Source organism: Callorhinchus milii, unplaced genomic scaffold (assembly GCF_018977255.1).
Source record: "Callorhinchus milii isolate IMCB2004 unplaced genomic scaffold, IMCB_Cmil_1.0 Scaffold1, whole genome shotgun sequence".
Classification (NCBI taxonomy): Eukaryota; Metazoa; Chordata; class Chondrichthyes; order Chimaeriformes; family Callorhinchidae; genus Callorhinchus; species Callorhinchus milii.
Window position 1 is genome coordinate 109,064,935 of NW_024704742.1, and position 19,659 is coordinate 109,084,593.

At 43.1% G+C, this 19,659-nt stretch overlaps 1 protein-coding gene across 4 annotated transcripts in view; it reads right to left on the reverse strand.

Annotated features, from left to right (window-relative positions):
- Nucleotides 1-16,969, reverse strand: part of rhobtb3 (Rho related BTB domain containing 3) — a 58,243-nt gene extending 41,274 nt beyond the window's left edge. For 2 of the 4 annotated variants that reach the window (XM_007893088.2, XM_007893086.2), the window contains exons 1-3: nucleotides 16,800-16,969; nucleotides 15,951-16,179; nucleotides 4,748-4,940 (exon numbers count right to left, since the gene is read on the reverse strand). In XM_007893088.2, coding sequence (XP_007891279.1) covers nucleotides 4,748-4,940; nucleotides 15,951-16,179; nucleotides 16,800-16,801 — 424 coding nt within the window. In that variant the 5' untranslated portion in view covers nucleotides 16,802-16,969. Of the gene's footprint in view, nucleotides 1-4,747; nucleotides 4,941-12,263; nucleotides 12,562-15,950; nucleotides 16,180-16,587; nucleotides 16,605-16,799 lie in introns of those variants that run through there. The other 2 variants (XM_007893087.2, XM_007893089.2) reach the window with 2 other exon arrangements.
- Between the last annotated feature and the right edge of the window lie 2,690 nt (nucleotides 16,970-19,659).

A 19,659-nucleotide genomic window follows, 5' to 3' on the forward strand; every position in this document is an offset into this window, starting at 1 on the left:
GCCCTGTATTTCATCTAAAATATATTACATTCAAATGTAACAAAATATAGAACAAAAAATGGGCATGTGGCCCATCTACTCTTCCATCCACTCAATTTGGATTAACAATGTAGGAGAAATTCTATCCGAGTTTAGATTTCATCCCCTCCCTCTCTTCATTTCATCTGGCCCACCACTCCCTCCATAACCCGTAAATGGTATGTTATGTTTCTGGAAGGGAAACACAAAAATATTGCGTATGCGACCTGCAGACGTTTCTCAAATCGTGCATCCAGCCCTCAGCAGCCAAAAGGGATATTTTGCCATGGGATATTTTGACCTTGTATCACTCACCTTGCAGTTTTCGTCATTCTACTTTTTTTCTCCTCAAAGGATTTGTCTATTTATTATTCCTACAGCGTTTTTTTAAAAAAAGTTTTCTAGTCTGCCTCCCACTTAATCCCCCTAGAATTCTTCTCACGATCCAACAGTTTATTTGTGTTAAAGGCTAGCATGTTTGCACTGTTGTTTTTGGCACTGTCTCATTATAATATTAAACATAAATGTATAATACATCACTACAACACAAGCATTTGCCTGCATCTGGGTTACTAAGCAGTTCTTTTGCACTGCTAAATATGAAACCAAATATCACATCCACTCTGATGCCCTTGTGTCACAGGTAACCTCTCTTTGTTACCTGAAAGGGCTTGTTGTTTCACACTTTGTGAAGTGCTCATGTTACCACTGGAATATTGTTACTCTCCATAAATAGTACATTGCAATTCCTTGCAACCTTTCTTTACCGACCAAAATAACCTGACATAACATTTCTCTTTGAACTTGCTGTAATATGCAAGATTTCACTATTTATTTTAAATATATACTTATGTGTTTTTTAGTGAAAAAATAAGATGCTAATAAAAACATCCACATTTTGTGGAGTCCTGTAGCTCAGTGGTTAGATCACTCGCCTCGCAAACGAGAGACCTGGGTTTGATTCCTGTCAGGGGGAAACATTGGACAGGTTTCTTTGCTCCTCACGCCTCTGTTTTCTAGCAGTAAGTAGAAACCCGGTTGTTAGTCGATTGGCGGATCACTTTTCCGGGGTAATAATTACTTCAAAAAATAACAAATTGGTCACTCAATTCAAGACTGTTTGTGGGACACTACTGTGCACAATTGGCTGCTGCGTTTCACCCACAAAATACACAGTCAATTCACTTTATAGTATATTCTGTGAAGCGCTTTGAAAAATCTCAAATATGTGATAAGGTGCTATATTAAATGTAAGGATTATTATTATTTTAGGCATCTTCACAGTTGCCATCAGTACCAATGTATTTTGGTTGTTCTTAGTTGGCCACCTTTCTTTGACGGAATTAAGTGGGTTTTCTTTAGGGCAGAGTTGGCTCCATGGTGACATATTAGCAATTTGGTACTTGAGCCAGGAAAGTTCATCCAAGATACTTTTGATGATAAACCTACCAGTCTGTCTCATTAACAGAACATAGAGGTGCAGACCAGTCACTCCAGTCTGCAAATCTTCCCACTAGGTGACTGTTAATTCTATAACCAAAGCCCAATGAGGCTGGCTGGGCAAAAAGCAGAAAGGATAAATGTCATTCATTGTTAACTGTGCAGTTTTAGAAGGTTCAACTCCACCAGTATCCCAATGCCCACCTTGGGATCCCCAAGCCTTGGCTCTTACCAACCTGTGCCTAAAATTTCTGGGATTAGATAAGCGGAGTGCATTCATTTGGGGAGATAAAGCACACTCCACACCAGAAAAGCTATGTAAATTTGGAACTTGGTTGGAGATTCCTATACGCAGTGATTAGTTTCCGTGTGCTTCAAATACTTGGATGACCAAATATAAATTGTTAGGTATGACAGATCTTTATATTTAATGCTCCTTTCCCTCAGAGAGATCCTGATAGGTACTCTAGCCAAAACTCACTGAAGTTAGACCATTTTGAAAAACAAATTCAAAATTCAAATTGAGAATGGATTTTCAATGGGAAAAACAAAAGCATTTCGAACCAATGCATCAATCATCAAAGTATTAACCATACTAAAAAAATCAAACATACCATTCCTCCATTTCTCAAATGAATATGTTCAGTTAAATACAATTTTACTGGAGAACTGAGGGAAACGGGGCTCTGCTAATAACATTGTATTGTTATTGCTTCAAAATATACAAAGCAAAACATAACATAGAACTGAGCCTTTCTGTGTTGATTGTAAGCAGCCAGCTGAGAGCCAAGCCACAAAGTATGCGTGTATCCCACTGAAATGCATATCTTGCGTAACAAAGCCTCTACGTGTTCTAAATATTGCTTGAAAGAGGAGTCAGTCATCAGAAAATTGAGTAAAATGCTCTTCATCATGGTCATGGAAATCTCTTAAAGAGACTTTGTTCTTCTCATTAAGAAGATTGGAAAAGTGCAAGATGTTGGTAACAATTGTTACTGAATACTGATCTTTAAGGTCCACTTGAACTGGCAGATGGGACCTCAGTTTTACATTTCATCTGAAGGACAGCACTTCCAATATCGCAGTGCTTTCTGAGTTCAAAGTCCCAATTTGAGGTTTGAAGGAAAGGACTTGTGCAAATCTATACATATAACTTAATGCCATCCAGAAGACACCTAGTACAAGCCTTAATCTATTTCAAAGGTGATGTTCTTGAAAAGGATTTAATTAGTAATCATTATGCACTAACAACAACAACAGAGATCCTGTAGCTCAGTGGTTAGAGCACTCACCTAGTAAGTGAGAGTCCTGGGTTCGATTCCCGGCAGGGCAAAACCTTTGGCAAGTTTTCTTACTCCACACACCTGATAATAATCCCTCAAAAAAAAATAATAACTTGGTCACTCAATTCACGACTATTTGTGGGACACTGCTGTGCACAATTGTGAGGACCTGGATCTTGAACTGTATCCTCTGTGTGATGGGAAGCTAGTGGAGTTGAGCAAAGATGGGAGTGATAGTGCAGGAGAGGACATGAGCTGCAGAGTTCTGGATGATCTGCAGCCTATGGAGGGGGGAGTATGGGAGGCCGACAAGCAAGGATATAGTCAAGCCTGGATATTATGAATGCGTCTATGAGATTCGACGGCCTGCGGTGTGAGATAGTGGTGGAGCCGGGTGATTTTGCGGAGGTGGGGGAAGGCAGAACAGATCATGGTATGGATGTGGGGTAGAAAGGATAGTTGAGGGTCAAACAAGACGCCAACGATCCAGACTGGCTTAGTAAGGTGGAGTGTGCAACCATGGATGGTGATGCTGTCAGCCAGCGCCTGAGGCTTTTTTTGCTACTTTTATTGCACAATTGTTTCTAATTTAATTTAATTCAGCATCTTGGGACGTCCTCCCGACATGAAAGGCGCTTTACAAATGTAATTTGTTGTTCTTGATGATACAATCTTCTTCAGTAAAGATATGAATTTGCAGATCACAACAGACAAAATAATTCTCCCAGATCCAGATTTGCAGAGGCATAGAAGCATAGAAATTTGACAACACAGAAGGAGGCTATTCAGCCCATCGAGTCTGCACCGGATCTCAGAGAAAGGTCTTGATTCAATCCATCTGCCCTGCCTTACCCCAATAACCCTTCAAGCCTCAATTTTTTTGCACGCACCTTTGAATATATCAGTGTACAGATTTCCCTGAGTTATCACCATTTTAGTTTGTAATAACAGCAAACATAAATATTCATATTAATATCTGACAAATAGGAGCAAAGGATAAGCAGAAAGTGTCACATGTTTAAACACTTATTTTAACATTAATTTTGGGAGTTAATATTGCAGTGATCAGTATTTTCTGTTGCTTATGATGCTTTATTATTTTAATATTCAGGTTTTCAGAATTTGCAATGTGTGAACTGCAAATATGTAACAAAAAAAAAGTGATTCAGGGAGAAAGCAACTTCCTGAATCTGATGGTAGTTAAAAGGATGAATTCGCTTCCAGCTGACATTCCTACAAAGTTAATTTGACAGCCTCCCGGAAGATTCAAAGATTCAGTTGCTAACTCAACCCTAACTCTATATATTGTCCTTTTTAAGACAAAATTAAAGGCTAAGTTACAGTTTATGTAATGGTGGTGATTCATGTAAGGATATAGTTCCACGGCACTAGCAATCCTTCAATACCACCACTGAAATGTCTAATCTTCCTGTACTGAGCAAGTCATGTCAGGCATTTGAGAATGAGTGCTAGCTTGTTATTGAACTATGGGGCATTAAATCCAGCATAATTCTGTGCTTACCTGACATCTAAGCACGTGCACCTCTAATAGCAACTCACTGGAGAGCAAAAACGGAAACTCTGGCAGATTATTCCTCTTCCTAGCTCTGCGATGCGCTGTAGCTAATTATAGGTCTCCCACTGCCATGTCAACGGAAATTAGCTGACCAGGGATCAGAGAGGGACTTTCCTGATTGGTGTAATTCAACAACAGCAATAAAAAACTACAGTGCTACCCAATGCTGTCTGTTTGAACTCACAAAACCATTTAACAAAGTGTTTCTGTTATTATAATCCGTTAAATACATATAAAATACTGGCAAAAAATAGCCTATAGTCCAAGAAAGTTGACTTGGCACAGTATCGATTCTTTTGTTTCTGATCAATTATAGGTTTTACTTTAGTTAAGTATAAATCATCACTTTAGCATAATTATCTGATAGAAAATAACACCAACATTTTCCTGCTCCCTATTTGAATGACAAGCACACAGTTTTCACACTTACCATTCTGCCTTGCTCCAACAGCAGCAACTATGACTGGAATCGTCCATTGGTTCAGTATCCTCTTAATCATCGGCACATAGTTATCCTTCACGTCTTGAAATGATGCTTTGTCATTGATGGAATATTTGAGGACGATGATATCTGCTTGCCCAACCACATTCCGCGAGCTGTACCAGTCATTGTCGAATAAATCCTAACAAAGAAATGGAATGAACTTTCAACAACTGGCATCTGAAAAGGGTATGCTATACCCTCAAAAAACAATATCGCCAATCATATTGGTTGCCTTTTTTCGCCCACAAAATACACCGTCAATCCACTTTACAATATATTCTGTGAAGCACTTTGAGACATCTCAATGATGTGATAAGGCACTATATCAAGCGCAATGATTATTATTATTAAATCTAAATCGATCTGGCGTGCATACTCTTAAACATGGTGATGGGTTTGTGCACATGCCAGACACCCGGTGACTAAACAAACATGATAAGGCACTGTATCAAATGCAAGGATTATTATTATTATTTAGTCTCTTCCACATTGATTACTGAAAATCAGCATAGGAAGCCAATTTAGATTCATATAATGGCTCCACAAAAACAGAAATGTCTTGAAGCACTTCACAGAATGAAATCAATTAGAAATTGAGTGAATGTTGTTATGTAGGTAAAACGCAACAGCTAATTTGCACTGTTCCAACATAAATCATCTGACAGTTCCCAATGGAGACTTTCAAAATGCATTAAAACATCCTTTTAATCTGCAAGTTACCCTCATCTCTCGCACCTTATAAAATACACACAGTGAAAGTTATCTCCAGGAAGAACTCACTCACTCAACAAAGATTGGTATTGGTTGGAGTCCCTTTAGAGAACTTTGAAAGCAAGTGGAAAATAAACCTCTTTTAATTTGTGAAAATGTTAATATTATTTATAATGATTTGCAAAATGTTGAATTCAGTTTGTTGGCTTCCCCAGTGTTAATAGAAAAGATTGCAGCTTGCAAGCTGAGCTCTTTATGCAAGCATTAGATTGTGATTCTGATTTGAGTAGCCTAAAATATTGGATCAGCATCATAATTCTTTAGCTGTAACTTCCCAAACTGTAGCAATTCAGTACAACTTTAATGTATCGCTCATTTATAGTCATTATTTATATATACCATCAGATTCTTGTGGAGGTTATTCATTTTCAGTGCTAATTTTCACCCACAAAATATATAGTCAATTCACCTTCCAGTATAGTCTGTGAAGCGATTTGAGAATTTCTCAACGATGTGATAAGGTGCTACATCAAATGCAAGGATTATTATTATTACTATTATTATTAGGACAGTTCAATGGATAAAGTGATAATAGAAAGACCTAGTTGTCAAATGACTGGCATCAGTGCGCCTATGCTTATTCAGCTTTATCTTCATATCCATTACTTCGGATGGTCCCCACGCACTGGCCACAGTATGCAGGCAAGCCAGACGTGGGATGCAGGACAAGTAGCAGCATTTATTTAGAGCTGCAGGAGTCGGGTGTGAAATTCATGCATCATTTTCTGTTTAGGATTCCAAACTGGTCTGAGTCTTCAACAGGGGCTCAAGTGGGTTTGGCCAGTGTCGAGTCTGGGCATTAAAAAGGCTTAATTTACAATATGAGCATCAGACTTGTCAGAATTTGCATTTGAATCAAAAGTCCTTTTTATAAAATAAACATAATAAAAGGAACCTCCACACGACATTCTGCACTTGGAATTGTACTTAATTGTCACTCTCACTCTCAGGGGACTAGGCTGGTATGGGAATTGGAAAATATCATGCTGGTGGAGCATGGTTGGAGTTGATGGGGCAGAGAAGAAACAGCTTTACTTCCTATCAAACCAAACTATGCTATACCTAACCTAGGAGTGCGTGATACTGGAATTGGTTGCCCAAAATGGGAAGTTGTTCCATTTCCTATCACTAACACCTAAACTCCGACCCAAGCAATGAATCTCACCAAAATAGAAGTACAAAATAAATTAATGCTAATGCTCCTTTAGTTCAACAATGAGGATGCAAGACAGACGAGTCTGAAAATATCTGTAATAGACACAAAGTTAAAACACACAGAAAATGGTGTAATCTATTCCAATCTAGACCTTAATAACTGCTGAAAGCACTTTATCGAGTTAAATGTACCATTATGTTTGAATCTGCAATTTGGAAGCACGAGTGTCTGACACATGTGGAAACCCATCCTTAAGAGTATGCAAACCAAACAGAGTTTCATACATCCCACCTACACATGGAAATTCCAGAAATGTTTATTGGAATGGAATGTGCATTCTCTCCCTGGAGAGATGCATCCTGTTTACCTAATTCCAGGAAGTATTATGCGCAGTTTGGCAAGAGCCAAGGCTTGGGGACCCCAAAGTGTGCATTGGGATACTGCTGTAGTCTAATGAGCTAACTGTCTGGCAAGCTTTCCCGCTGCTTGTCCAGCTAGCACCACCGTACCCGCTAGTGCTCTGGCTTGCAGGATTCATGGGAGCTGAGTGGGAAGATTCAGTGACTGGTCTGCCCTTCCATGTCCTGCCTATGAGCTGGGAGAATAGAAAAGTGTGGCTGCACTTTTTCCGCGGAATTCGCTGCAAACATTACCCTCCACTATAAACCCGCCTTATAAATTTAGTTTCTGGCCTGCAGGCCTCCCAGCTGTTTACATGACGTCCCTGGTGGGTGGGGGTGGCACAAGTGGCAAATGGGCTTCACTCAGAGACCCTGCTGTTGTGATTGTGTGATTGTCTGTGTCTCTGTTTGTTTGTGAGAGTGTGAATGATTGGTTGTGTGATTGTCTCTCTATATGCATTTGTGAGTGTCTCTGTCTCTCTCTCTCTCTCTGTGAGTGTCTGTGTGAGTATGCTTGTGTCTCCCTCTCCTCGGTTTGTTTGTGGGTGTGCCTGTAGGTGTGTCTCTGTGTTTGTGAGTGTCTCTATGTGAGTGTGCCTCTCTCTCTGAGAATGTCTCTCTCTGTGTCTCTGTGAGTGTGTGTCTCGCTCTGTGTTTCTGTGAGTGTGTGTCTCTCTCTGTGTCTGTGAGTGTGTGTCTCTCTGTGTCTGTGTATGGGTGTCTTTCTCTGTGTCTGTGAGTGTGTACGTCTCTCTCTCTCTGGGTGCGTGTGCAGTGCTGGGCTCTGAGAGCTCCTGTAGCCTCGCTGGTGCCCCCTCCCACCCCACAACAAAGGACACAGAGTTTTTGTTAAAGAAGCAATCAATTTTTTTTGCAATATGTATTATTTCCTCACGTTTAGTTTATTTTCAATAAATTGAAAAATTGTAGGTTAGCAGTAAAGCGCACCTCAATAGCACCAATCAACTCCCCGCCATTTTTTGCAAAATATGCTCGCAATTCTCAAAAAACGTAAACCTCCCCGCAATTTTTGGCAAATATTTCCGCACTTTCCTGTTGGTTCAGCCTGCTGTCATCAGCAGTGCCGCGGAGTACTGAGGACCAGCCTGGTTCAGGAATTGCACTACCAAGACTGCCACAGAGAGTGGGTTCATTCTGACATTGTGTTGCCAAATGTCACGTTGAACCCGTTCAGGTCCAAGGAGACCCCACCTATCCCTTCTAGCAAGTCAAAAACATAAAGAAGTACCATAGATGTTTGACTTGTCAACAATAGAGAGGATGAAATTGCATCCCACAAACACAAGCTGGAGGTTGGAATAACAATGGGTGTGTTCAGATATGCTTTTTGGCACTGTGGTTCATTCCCAATAGTCATATTTGACAGAGCTTATCAAGACTTTACACCATACATAGCAATTTGTACAGTATTGTCACTACTGGGAAATAACTCTGTGATTCCAAACTGAAATTTCAGATGGTTCTAATGCATGCTGGAAAAGTACCATGACTGTTGACTGAATGAGTGGAGACAAAGCATTTTATAAACCACGTCATATGCACTTGTTACACAGGAAAAATGGAACCTTGCAAAGCAGGTTCAAAACTTTCACACACAGGCTTGAAATGCTCATGACACCTCCTGAGACCATGGCAACCAAAAAACGTTAGTCTGTGTTTTTTATTTTCTTCCCGACGCTTGGCTACGTGTGTGCTCTGTGATGCAGGATATCACTGCGCCAGAATCAGCCGGCGCAGCCACCAGGTGTAAATGCCGTGCATGTGTGCATGTGTACATATGTACGTACTCTGTCATGCACTCTGCTATAGTGCCACCAGGTGTAACTGCAGTGAAAAATGCAAAACTGAAATAACTCATGAACGATAGGAGATACCCGAAAACAAATATGCCCATGTCACTCCCAGTTGTAAAACCTTTCCAATGAAGTATAAATCATGTCTCTACATCAATTGGTTATTGAGATCCTTCTTGAAGTACAGATAGACATTGTCGTTTTATTAGTATAGAAGATAGTTAATTTAAATATGTATAATACAAATGTATATTTTACTACCATTTTGTATTTTTTCTAAATAATTAATAGTTATTAGTTGCTAACTTCATAGGTGTTAACCTGGCTCTATTGGTAATACTGTCATCTCTGAGTGAGAAGTTTGTGGGTTGAAGCCCATGCCAAGATTTTGAGCTCACAATCGAGCCTGACACTCCAATACATTGTTGGGGGATTCTGCATTGTCGGAGATGCCATCCTTCGGATGACCCATTAAAAGCTATGGTCCAACGGCCTGTTCAGGTGAATGCTAATGATACCAGGGCACTATTTGAAAAGAGAAGGGAGTTTCAAGACCCTGTACTCCTCTGCACCCCCCTACCTCTCTGACCTCCTCTCTCCTCAAAACAGTACCCGTTGCCTTCATTCCTCCGGGTCTGGCCTCCTCCTTGTCCCCCGAGTCCTCCGCTTCACCTTCGGCGGCCGTGCCTTCAGCCACTATGCCCCGAGGCTCTGGAACTCCCTTCCTCACTCCCTTCGTCTCGCTCCCTCCTTTCCCATTTTCAGGTCTCTGCTGAAGACCTTTCTTTTCGACTGCGCCTTTGGTCACCCTCCCCCCACCCTCTGGCTCGGTCCCGGGATCCGTTACTGTAAAGCGCTCTGAGACGCTGTCCTGCACGGAGGGCACTATATAAATCCAAGTTGTTGTTGTTGTTTCTTCCGGTGTTCTGGTTAACAATTCCCCATAAAAATTGGATTTTCACTTAATGCTCTTTGTGGGACATTGCTGTCTGCAAATTGGCTAACATGTTTGCCCACTAATACAGTCACTTCATTTCACAGTAAAATCCTGTGAAGTGCTTTGAAATGTCTCGGTGACATGATAACAGTATATCAAATGCAAGTATTATTATTAATAATAATAGTTTCAGAATTTAACCACTTCCCCCTCTCCACTCCCATAATGATGTTCTTCTATTGTATTTTGTAAAATTTGGTAGTTCCAAAACATCTCACAGAAAGCTCAATCACAAAAGCTTGTGAAACATTTGACAGACATATAACATAGGCATATTGTAAATACTCTATTGGTGGACTTCTGTACCTTTATAATGAAATCACACATAATGATCCTTGCATTTGATGTAGCTCCTTATCACGTGATTGAGACATCTCAAAGCACTTCACAGGATGTTTTAATGTAATTTGTAGTGATTGCATATTTGTAGGCAAGACATATTCAATACTATTTTTTGAAATTCTGTCTTAAAAATATGTGCTAAATTTAACACTGATATCCTATTTGATGTCAGATTACTTCTCCAGAGGAAAACTTCAAAGGAAAGTACTTATTTTGAGTAGAACAAAGATCAAAGTAAGACATTAGCATTTATGCTTGAAAACTACAAAGAACATGTTTATATTATAAAATGTTTGTTCGTACTGGTGCTTGTACAATGATTTAAGGTCACAGAAACAGAATGGCCAGAAAGCAGTTCAATGAGATCAAACTGTCCAAACCAGACAAACAGCGGGAAACAGAAAGTTAAGGACCAAAAGAGAGAAAGGAATAAATAATACAGTACCAAAATACCAGATAAGACAAGATCTGCAGGAAGCAGAAAGATGCAGACTTCAAAAAGGAAAGAACTTGCATTTTTATAGCACCCTATCGCGTCAAAATGTCTTGAAGCACTTTACAGTAACTTCTATAAATTCAGTGACTCCTTTTCAGAGGCAAATGCAGCAGCCATTTTGCACGTAGTAAGGCCCCACAAAGCCACGAGATGAACAATCAATTTATTTTGGAGGATTTTGAGACACGACATCAGGAGAAACTCTTCTCTTTTTGAAAAGTGTCATGGATCTTTAAATTCCACCTGAAGAACAGGCAGCGAGGACCACAGTTTAATTTCCAGCTGACAGATAGCTTCTCGACAATGCAGTGCTCTCTATCGCAGCAGCGCTAGTCATGGGGTTTGAGTTTGCAGAAGAGGCCATTTGGTGTATCAAAATTCAAAGGAAACCACACCAGAAACCAAATATCACTGAAAGCTGAAATACCCATAGGTGCAAAAGTCACCTTGGTTATAGTAATGCTTTTAGCATTACTGTTTTGAGAGTTTTACTTAATAGTTAGCATTGGTATCTGAATTACAGTGATAGGGAGAATTTAATGAAGCATTCTAAATGCTCTTCTGTAACAGATCACAAAGCGAGGCACTCAAACGTATACTTCCACCACCAGAATACATGAGAAGATTGCACTGAGGAAATTTATATGCAGTATTTATGAATAACACAACTGTGTGTTGCTGCTGGAATTTCCCAGGGAGTTGCAGATTGACTGAGTTAATGGAAACGGTATTTTTTATTCACTTGACATTTGAGGCGTGCATTTGGCAATCAAGCTTATTGCTAATTGCTGATTAACCCTGAGCCTTCATGAAAGTACAGTTTTAAACTAAAAATAAGAGTGGGCAGGGAAGGAAAAAAATACAGACAGAGACACCAAGAGAGAGAGAGAGAGACACACACACACACACATGACACAACACACATACGCACAGTGTAGGCGGTAATGTGTACCCATTCAATCCCTGACAGTCTTATGGTGTGTACCTGTCCATCCAATTTCTAGTAGAGAAATTGATAACTTTGTTCTTCTGAATCAAAGGATTTAAAATTCGGGTCTCCCAAATCTGAAGTTCAAACTTGAAAGTGGTGGAATGTAATTAAAACTGTTAATATTCTTACCCACACTCACAAATCTAAGATTCAAGGTCTGAGGCTGATATTAACAGAAAGGGCTCAGCCAAAGTCTCAGTCTCACAGCCAAGTGGAGCTTTAAGCACTGTCCTAGTACTGAATATTATTGCTCGTACTGCGAGCAGAATGGATTTGCGCTCAGTCTACTCTCCAAACGAGAATAATGCTTATAGCAGCTCATTTCAAAACAATGTGGTCAATTTTGTGGTATTTTCTAAGCAGGTTTATAAAGAGATCTGTGTGCCAATTTAGACATGATACTCCAACACAATTTTCAGAAGGAAGTTCCCTTAAATCTACTTTACCGTATGAAGCATTTCCAGCAGATTAACTTTTAAGAATCTTGTTCTTACCTGCAAGTGCTTCCGATAATATTGCCCCACCTGATCTCTGAATGCCCACATCCTCCGCTACACCAACTCAGAAAGAACATTTGTCGGACAGTAAACTGTCGACTGACAAAGCTGCTCAACTTTTATAAGGCTTTTTCAGTTTTGCTGGAGCTCAGACAAGTATCTGGTATGAAAGGTCACGGAATTTAATGAGAAAATGACTTTTGGAAGTGTGCCCGTTTTTAAAATAGTTTAACAAAGAAATTATACTTAGCAACGACATTAAGAAGTTCGTCAGACATTCTGCCGTTTAACTTTTTTCAACTGAACGTTGATAAAACTGAAGACATTCTGTTCAGTTCACGTAGGCACCTCTAGTGAGGACTGCATTTGGCTGCTCACTACCTTATCTCGGCATTTTGTTTAACCTCAGCTCTTCTTTAAGTCTTTCATCCAGTCCTTGACCAAGTCTGCCTTCATGCACCAACACCATCCCCGTCTCAAGCTCAATGCAGCTGAAAGCCTTATTCATGCCTTCGACTTCTCCAGATTTGAGTTCTCTAATGCTCTCCTTACTGGCCTTCCCAGCTTCACCCTCCACAAGCTCTAAATCATCCAGAAATCTGCAGCCTGTACCCTCTCCTGCACTAGACTCTATAAATGTATCCCCACCACATACAGTGACCTCCGTTGCAGATTTCAAAGCAACAGACTCTGAGATCCTCATCTGACTTTCAAATGCTTCCATGCATTTGCCCTTTCTCGATCTCTGTGATCCCAACATCAACCCATATCAAGCTGTCCGCTCCCTCTGCTCAGCAGAGTGTAGCCTACTCCACGTCCCCTGCCCGGCCTGCCCCAAGATCAGCAGTTGGGCCTTTAGTTTTTCTGTCCCCACCTGATGGAACTCCATCCCACATTCCCTCCTGTTCAACCATGCCTTTGGCCACCCTCCTACCCTCCTCGATCCCGACCCCCAGCTCGGGTCCCAATCCCTGACTGTCCAGCACCTTGGGGCGTCCTCCCGATGTGAAAGGCGCTATACAAATGTAATTTTGTATTGTATCTCCTGCAGTCCTTCTCGTCTGTGCTCTCCCTTCACTCTACTAACTCAGGCCTGTTCCACATCCCCCACCAACACCATCTTCCCTCTCCACTTTCAACATCCTTTTAAAATCCTACTTCTTTGACTATACTTTTATATACCTTCCTCTTAACCCACTATTGTCCACCCTGCTCAATTCCCATTCTACATCTGTGAATTTTAGGGTACATCCCAAGGCATTGCAGTCAGACCTCATTGTAACACAGCACTTTTGGTCCATTAAACCAATTCCTGCATTATAACGGGTCACGCTATAAATTGGTCACTGCTTTCAGATCACAGATCATTCAGCCATGCTACATGCAGAAAGCCGACAATCACTGTCGCGAGTGGTTCCAGCAGTTGTTGTGAGACTGCAAGACATCTTCGGCATCTGCATGTTACGCGTAGGAAGCTGTCACAGGTCCATGGTCAGCCAGCCTACAAAGTAACCAGTATACCAAAATGTGATATAACAGGTTCTGACTATATTCGTTTAGAGCAGGCTGGAATGGGTTACCAGCTGGTTAAGACCAGCACCCTGAACTCATTTTTTTTAAAAAAAACTGCTGGATGCTATAGGAAAACGGAAAGGTTGGGATTCTAGATGAATATAATAAATAATCCTTCCATTTGATATACAGCCCATCACATCGTCATAACATCTCAAAGCGCCTCACAGGATTTAACGTGAAGTGCAATGACTGTATTTGTAGGCAAACGCGGCAGCTAATTTCTATAAAACATATACTAATTTCAATTTAAGTACTCTGAGACTCCACCCATGTGAAGGGCACTATGTAAATGCAAGTTGTTGTATAGTAATGTCCTACAATAGCCATGCAGTCAATATTATTTTTTTTAAATCTGTGAGATTGTTTGCAGAACACCGAGATAAACTTCTTTCTTTTTTCAAATAGTACCGTGGGATCTTTAACCTCCACCTGAACAAGCAGATGGGATTGCAGTTTCAATGTCTCTTCCAAAGGACAGCACCTCCAACAACTACAACTGTATGATTATTTTTAAATCTGGCCTGAATTGAAACTGGTTTATTGAGCCAGCTGGAGCACAGTCAATGGTCAGCTTAGTTTATAACAAAGGAAGTTACAGCATCTCCTTTTGATACTCCCTTTGCAGGCAAATCAATAGATGAAATGTGTTTGTACACAATGAAAATGTTTGAAGTGTAAGATGCTTATTTTTATCCATGGCATTACAAGGACAAAAAGGTAAACAAACTAAGGACAAAAAACTAAACAAACTAAGTGTTTGCATTTTGTTAAAACCCTTTCAATCACAGCCCTTTAGGAAATATCTTTTATTAAACACACTGTTCTTAAAACCTGCTTCCTATAGGACAGAGAACTGATAAGAGTTGTGCTTTTTAAACACTAGGCAGTACAACAACAGACACCTATATCAGCTGTCTTTCACTGTTGACTCAGTGACAGACAATTTTGAGTCATAGATTGTGGCAGGAACTTTTATCCTGACATCTCCATAACATTGAAAATGTTCCGGATTGCTAGTAAACCTTAACACAAAGTTTGCCAAAACTGAAACTAAGAGAGTAAGGAACACTTACGTTTAGGGTCAGGCGCAGGGGAGGGGGGTGGAGGGGGTTCTTCTCATTGAAGCATAAAACAGACTTCCAAAGCATGAAATGGGTTTTGCTATCATAGCCCCCCAAAATCAGGAAAACCGTGAACTTCTGAGCTTTCGACCACAATGTAACCAGATTCCCCAGTGACTACATTCACACGATGCTTCAGTGATATAGCTGCTTACACAAAGCTCACACTTCATTAGCAAGGGCTAATAATAGGTGTTCGTAGCAACACATCCCGATCAATGGTCTGCACTTCTGAAGAGTCGGTGCCCACAAACAAACAAATAAGCAATGTGGATACTCCAGTTGAATTAGTCAGTAAAATTGTCTGCATTTATTAAACTGATAAGATGCATTTCCCTTTCTGAGCATGGAGCAGTGTAAAGTGGAGCGGAATGAAGATTAGAGCATTGATTAGGTCCCTGTGGTTTGGTTTGCATTTTTAAATCTTTGTGATGCAAAAAGAAATGGAGGGGTGTCCGACATCCATTTAAGCTTGTTAAATAATAATACTTGCATTTGATATAGCGCTTTATCACGTCATTGAGACAAATCAAAGCGCTTCACAGAATATATTGTAAAGTGGAATGACTGCATATTTTGTGGGCGAAATGTAAAAATAACCTCCCTTACCCACCCCACACCCCGCATTCCCCAGACAATATAATAATCCTTGCATTTGATGTTGCGCTTTATCATGTATTCAAAACGTCTCAAAGCGCTTCACAGAATATACTGTAAAGTGAATTTGACTGTAAGTTTTGCGCACAGCAGCGTCCCACAAACTGCGGTGGATCTGAATTTAAGAGGTGACTGCAGGTCTCACTGTTTATATAATAACAATCCTTGCATTTGATTCAGCGCCTTATCACATCGCTGAGACGTCTCAGGGCTTCACAGAACATAAAGTATATAGATTGTATAATCTGTGGGCGAATGATCTGAAGAGAGCAGCACTGCTGAGGACTGAGGGGATGGGGTGAAAGCGTGTAACTTGCTGTTGTTCCCTTACCCAACTGGGACAGTCGTGAACCAGGACTCGCACTCTGCCGAAAACACAAGCCTGGTACTCGGCAAAGGCGGGGAAGGTGGTGTGGGAGGCGAAGCTGAGCAGCCGCCGCTCTTCAATGTGCCGAATTATACTGTTTCTCCCGAAATAAGTGGTGATCAGGTTGGGCTGCGCTTGGCTTTCCTCGATGAAGCCTCCCTTCTCGTTCCCCAGAGCCACGATGTGAACAGACCTAAACACACACACACACACAGACAGAGACACACACACACACACAGACACACACACAGACACACACAACACACAGACACACACACACACAGACACACACACACACACACAGAGACACACACACACACACAGAGACACACACAGACACACAGAGACACACACACACAGACAGAGACACACACACACAGAGACACACACAGACACACAGAGACACACACACAGACAGAGACACACACACAGACAGAGACACACACACACACACACACACACAGACACCACACACACACACAGCCACACACACACACACAGACAGAGACACACACACACACACACACACACACACACACACACACACACAGACACACACACACACACAGAGACACGTACAAAAAAACAGAGAGAAAGTTACATTGTGTAGAGAGGTCAGTCCCGGCACCAGTCAGTCCGCAAACGCCGCACTGCACAAACTACTGCAGATCTGCAACTCTTTGCTCAGCGATCTCCAATATCTCCAATACTCACTGCCGGGGTTATATATACACATATATATATATATACATACATATTAGTTTATATTTACACCAGGAGTCTGGGGGGCAGGTCGGCGACTGTGCGACTTACATGATCAGTCAGTCAGTGTGGTCTCGGCGACTGAGGGGAGAGAAAGCCACACAGAGAGAGCACCATTTAGTCATAGTTCCTCCTCAACCCAACAACAACAAAGACAGGCGACACATGCACAGCGCCAGAGAGTGCCAGACAACAGTCACACACACACACACACACACACAGAGTGCCAGACAACAGTCACACACACACACACACACACACACACAGAGAGTGCCAGACAACAGTCACACACACACACACACACACACAGAGAGTGCCAGACAACAGTCACACACACACACACACACAGAGAGAGAGTGCCAGACAACAGTCACACACACACACACACACACAAGAGAGTGCCAGACAACAGTCACACACACACACACACACACACACAGAGAGTGCCAGACAACAGTCACACACACACACACACACACAGAGAGTGCCAGACAACAGTCACACACACACACACACACACACAGAGTCCGTCACACACACACACACACACACACACAGAGAGTGCCAGACAACAGTCACACACACACACACACACACACAGAGTCCGTCACACACACATAGACACACACAGAGAGTCCAGACAACAGTCACACACACACACACACACACAGAGTCCGTCACACACACACAGAGAGAGTGCCAGACAACAGTCACACACACACACACACACACACACACAGAGTCCCAGATAACAGTCACACACACACACACACACACACAGAGTGCCAGACAACAGTCACACACACACACACACACACACAGAGAGTGCCAGACAACAGTCACACACACACACACACACAGAGAGAGAGACTAAAATCCGCGATCCTCCAGGGATCGCAAAGAAAAATGAATCCCTCTCTGATGAACTTTACTCTCTGCTCCGTCAGTCAGTGTGGCCGAGGGGTGAGCACTGCTGTGGGGCTGAGCTGAGCTGAGCTGAGCTGAGAGCAACGCTATTGTTGCACAGGCAGATCCCGGGATCATCGGAAACAGGACAGTTTCCTCTCCACTGATCCACTCCACTCCACTCACAGGCTCCCTCCTCCCTCCTCCCTCCCTCCCTCTCCCTCCCTCTCCCCCGCTCTCCTCCCCACCTCTGACGTCAGTGGATACTCAGCTCCTCGCACTGAGAAGAAACCGGATTCAAATCCCCTCTTAAACACACTAATACAATCCAACCATCTGTCCCACTGTCCCCATCCCAGTCACTCAGCTGCTGGCTCCCAGCACAGCACAGCCCAGCACAGCCCAGCCCAGCACAGCACAGCACAGCCCAGCCTAGCATAGCCCAGCCCAGCCCAGCCCAGCACAGCCTAGCATAGCCCAGCACAGCACAGCACAGCCCAGCACAGCCCAGCCTAGCACAGCACAGCCCAGCCCAGCACAGCCTAGCATAGCCCAGCACAGCCTAGCACAGCCCAGCCCAGCCCAGCACAGCCTAGCATAGCCCAGCATAGCCCAGCACAGCCCAGCACAGCCCAGCCTAGCACAGCACAGCCCAGCACAGCCCAGCCCAGCCTAGCATAGCACAGCATAGCCCAGCACAGCACAGCCCAGCCCAGCATAGCCCAGCACAGCACAGCCCAGCCCAGCACAGCACAGCACAGCCCAGCACAGCACAGCCCAGCATAGCCCAGCATAGCCCAGCACAGCCCAGCACAGCACAGCACAGCCCAGCCCAGCATAGCCCAGCACAGCCCAGCCCAGCCCAGCATAGCATAGCCCAGCATAGCCCAGCACAGCCCAGCACAGCACAGCCCAGCCCAGCATAGCCCAGCCCAGCACAGCCCAGCCCAGCACAGCACAGCACAGCCCAGCCTAGCATAGCCAGCCCAGCACAGCCCAGCACAGCCCAGCCCAGCCCAGCACAGCCCAGCCCAGCCTAGCATAGCCAAGCCCAGCATAGCCTAGCCCAGCACAGCCCAGCACAGCATAGCCCAGCCCAGCCCAGCATAGCCCAGCCCAGCATAGCACAGCCCAGCCCAGCATAGCCCAGCCCAGCATAGCACAGCCCAGCCCAGCATAGCACAGCCCAGCCCAGCCCAGCCCAGCCCAGCATAGCACAGCCCAGCCCAGCCCAGCATAGCACAGCCCAGCACAGCACAGCCCAGCCCAGCCCAGCATAGCCCAGCCCAGCATAGCCCAGCACAGCACAGCCTAGCATAGCATAGCCCAGCCCAGCCCAGCACAGCCCAGCCCAGCATAGCACAGCCAAGCCCAGCACAGCCCAGCATAGCCCAGCACAGCCCAGCATAGCACAGCCCAGTCAGCACAGCACAGCACAGTCTGCATTCCAGCCTCAGATCAAGCAATAAAAGGATCAATACTAATCGATTGCTTAAACAGGGGGCGGTGGGGGGGGAGTGGGGTGGTGGGGGGGGAGAAGAAGTGAGTTGCATTGGAAATTGTCACAGTTTGTAAACTCGCTGGACTGTAAGGTTAGATTGGGATAATCCCAATCCCAATCCCAGCACGAGGGTGACCGTATTTTGTGAACCAAATCCGAGGACATGCATACTTTTTTTTAAAACTCACTACAATTCCCGATGCTGGCAGTGCTGGAGAAGTTTGTCGGATTAATGGCTGTATTTCTCTGATGAGTGTATCTGGTTTAGATTTTAGACCTTAGGCAAGTTTCGTTACTCCACACGCCTAATAATAATCCCTCCAAAAACAATAACAATAATAAATTGCCCACTTCAATCCAAGACTGTTTGTGAGACACTGCTGTGTGCAATTGGCTGCCGCGTTTTGCCCATAAAATATACAGTCAATTCACTTTACAGCATATTCGGTGAAGCGCTTTGAGACGTCTAGAAGACGTGAAAAGCACTATATCAAATGCAAAGAT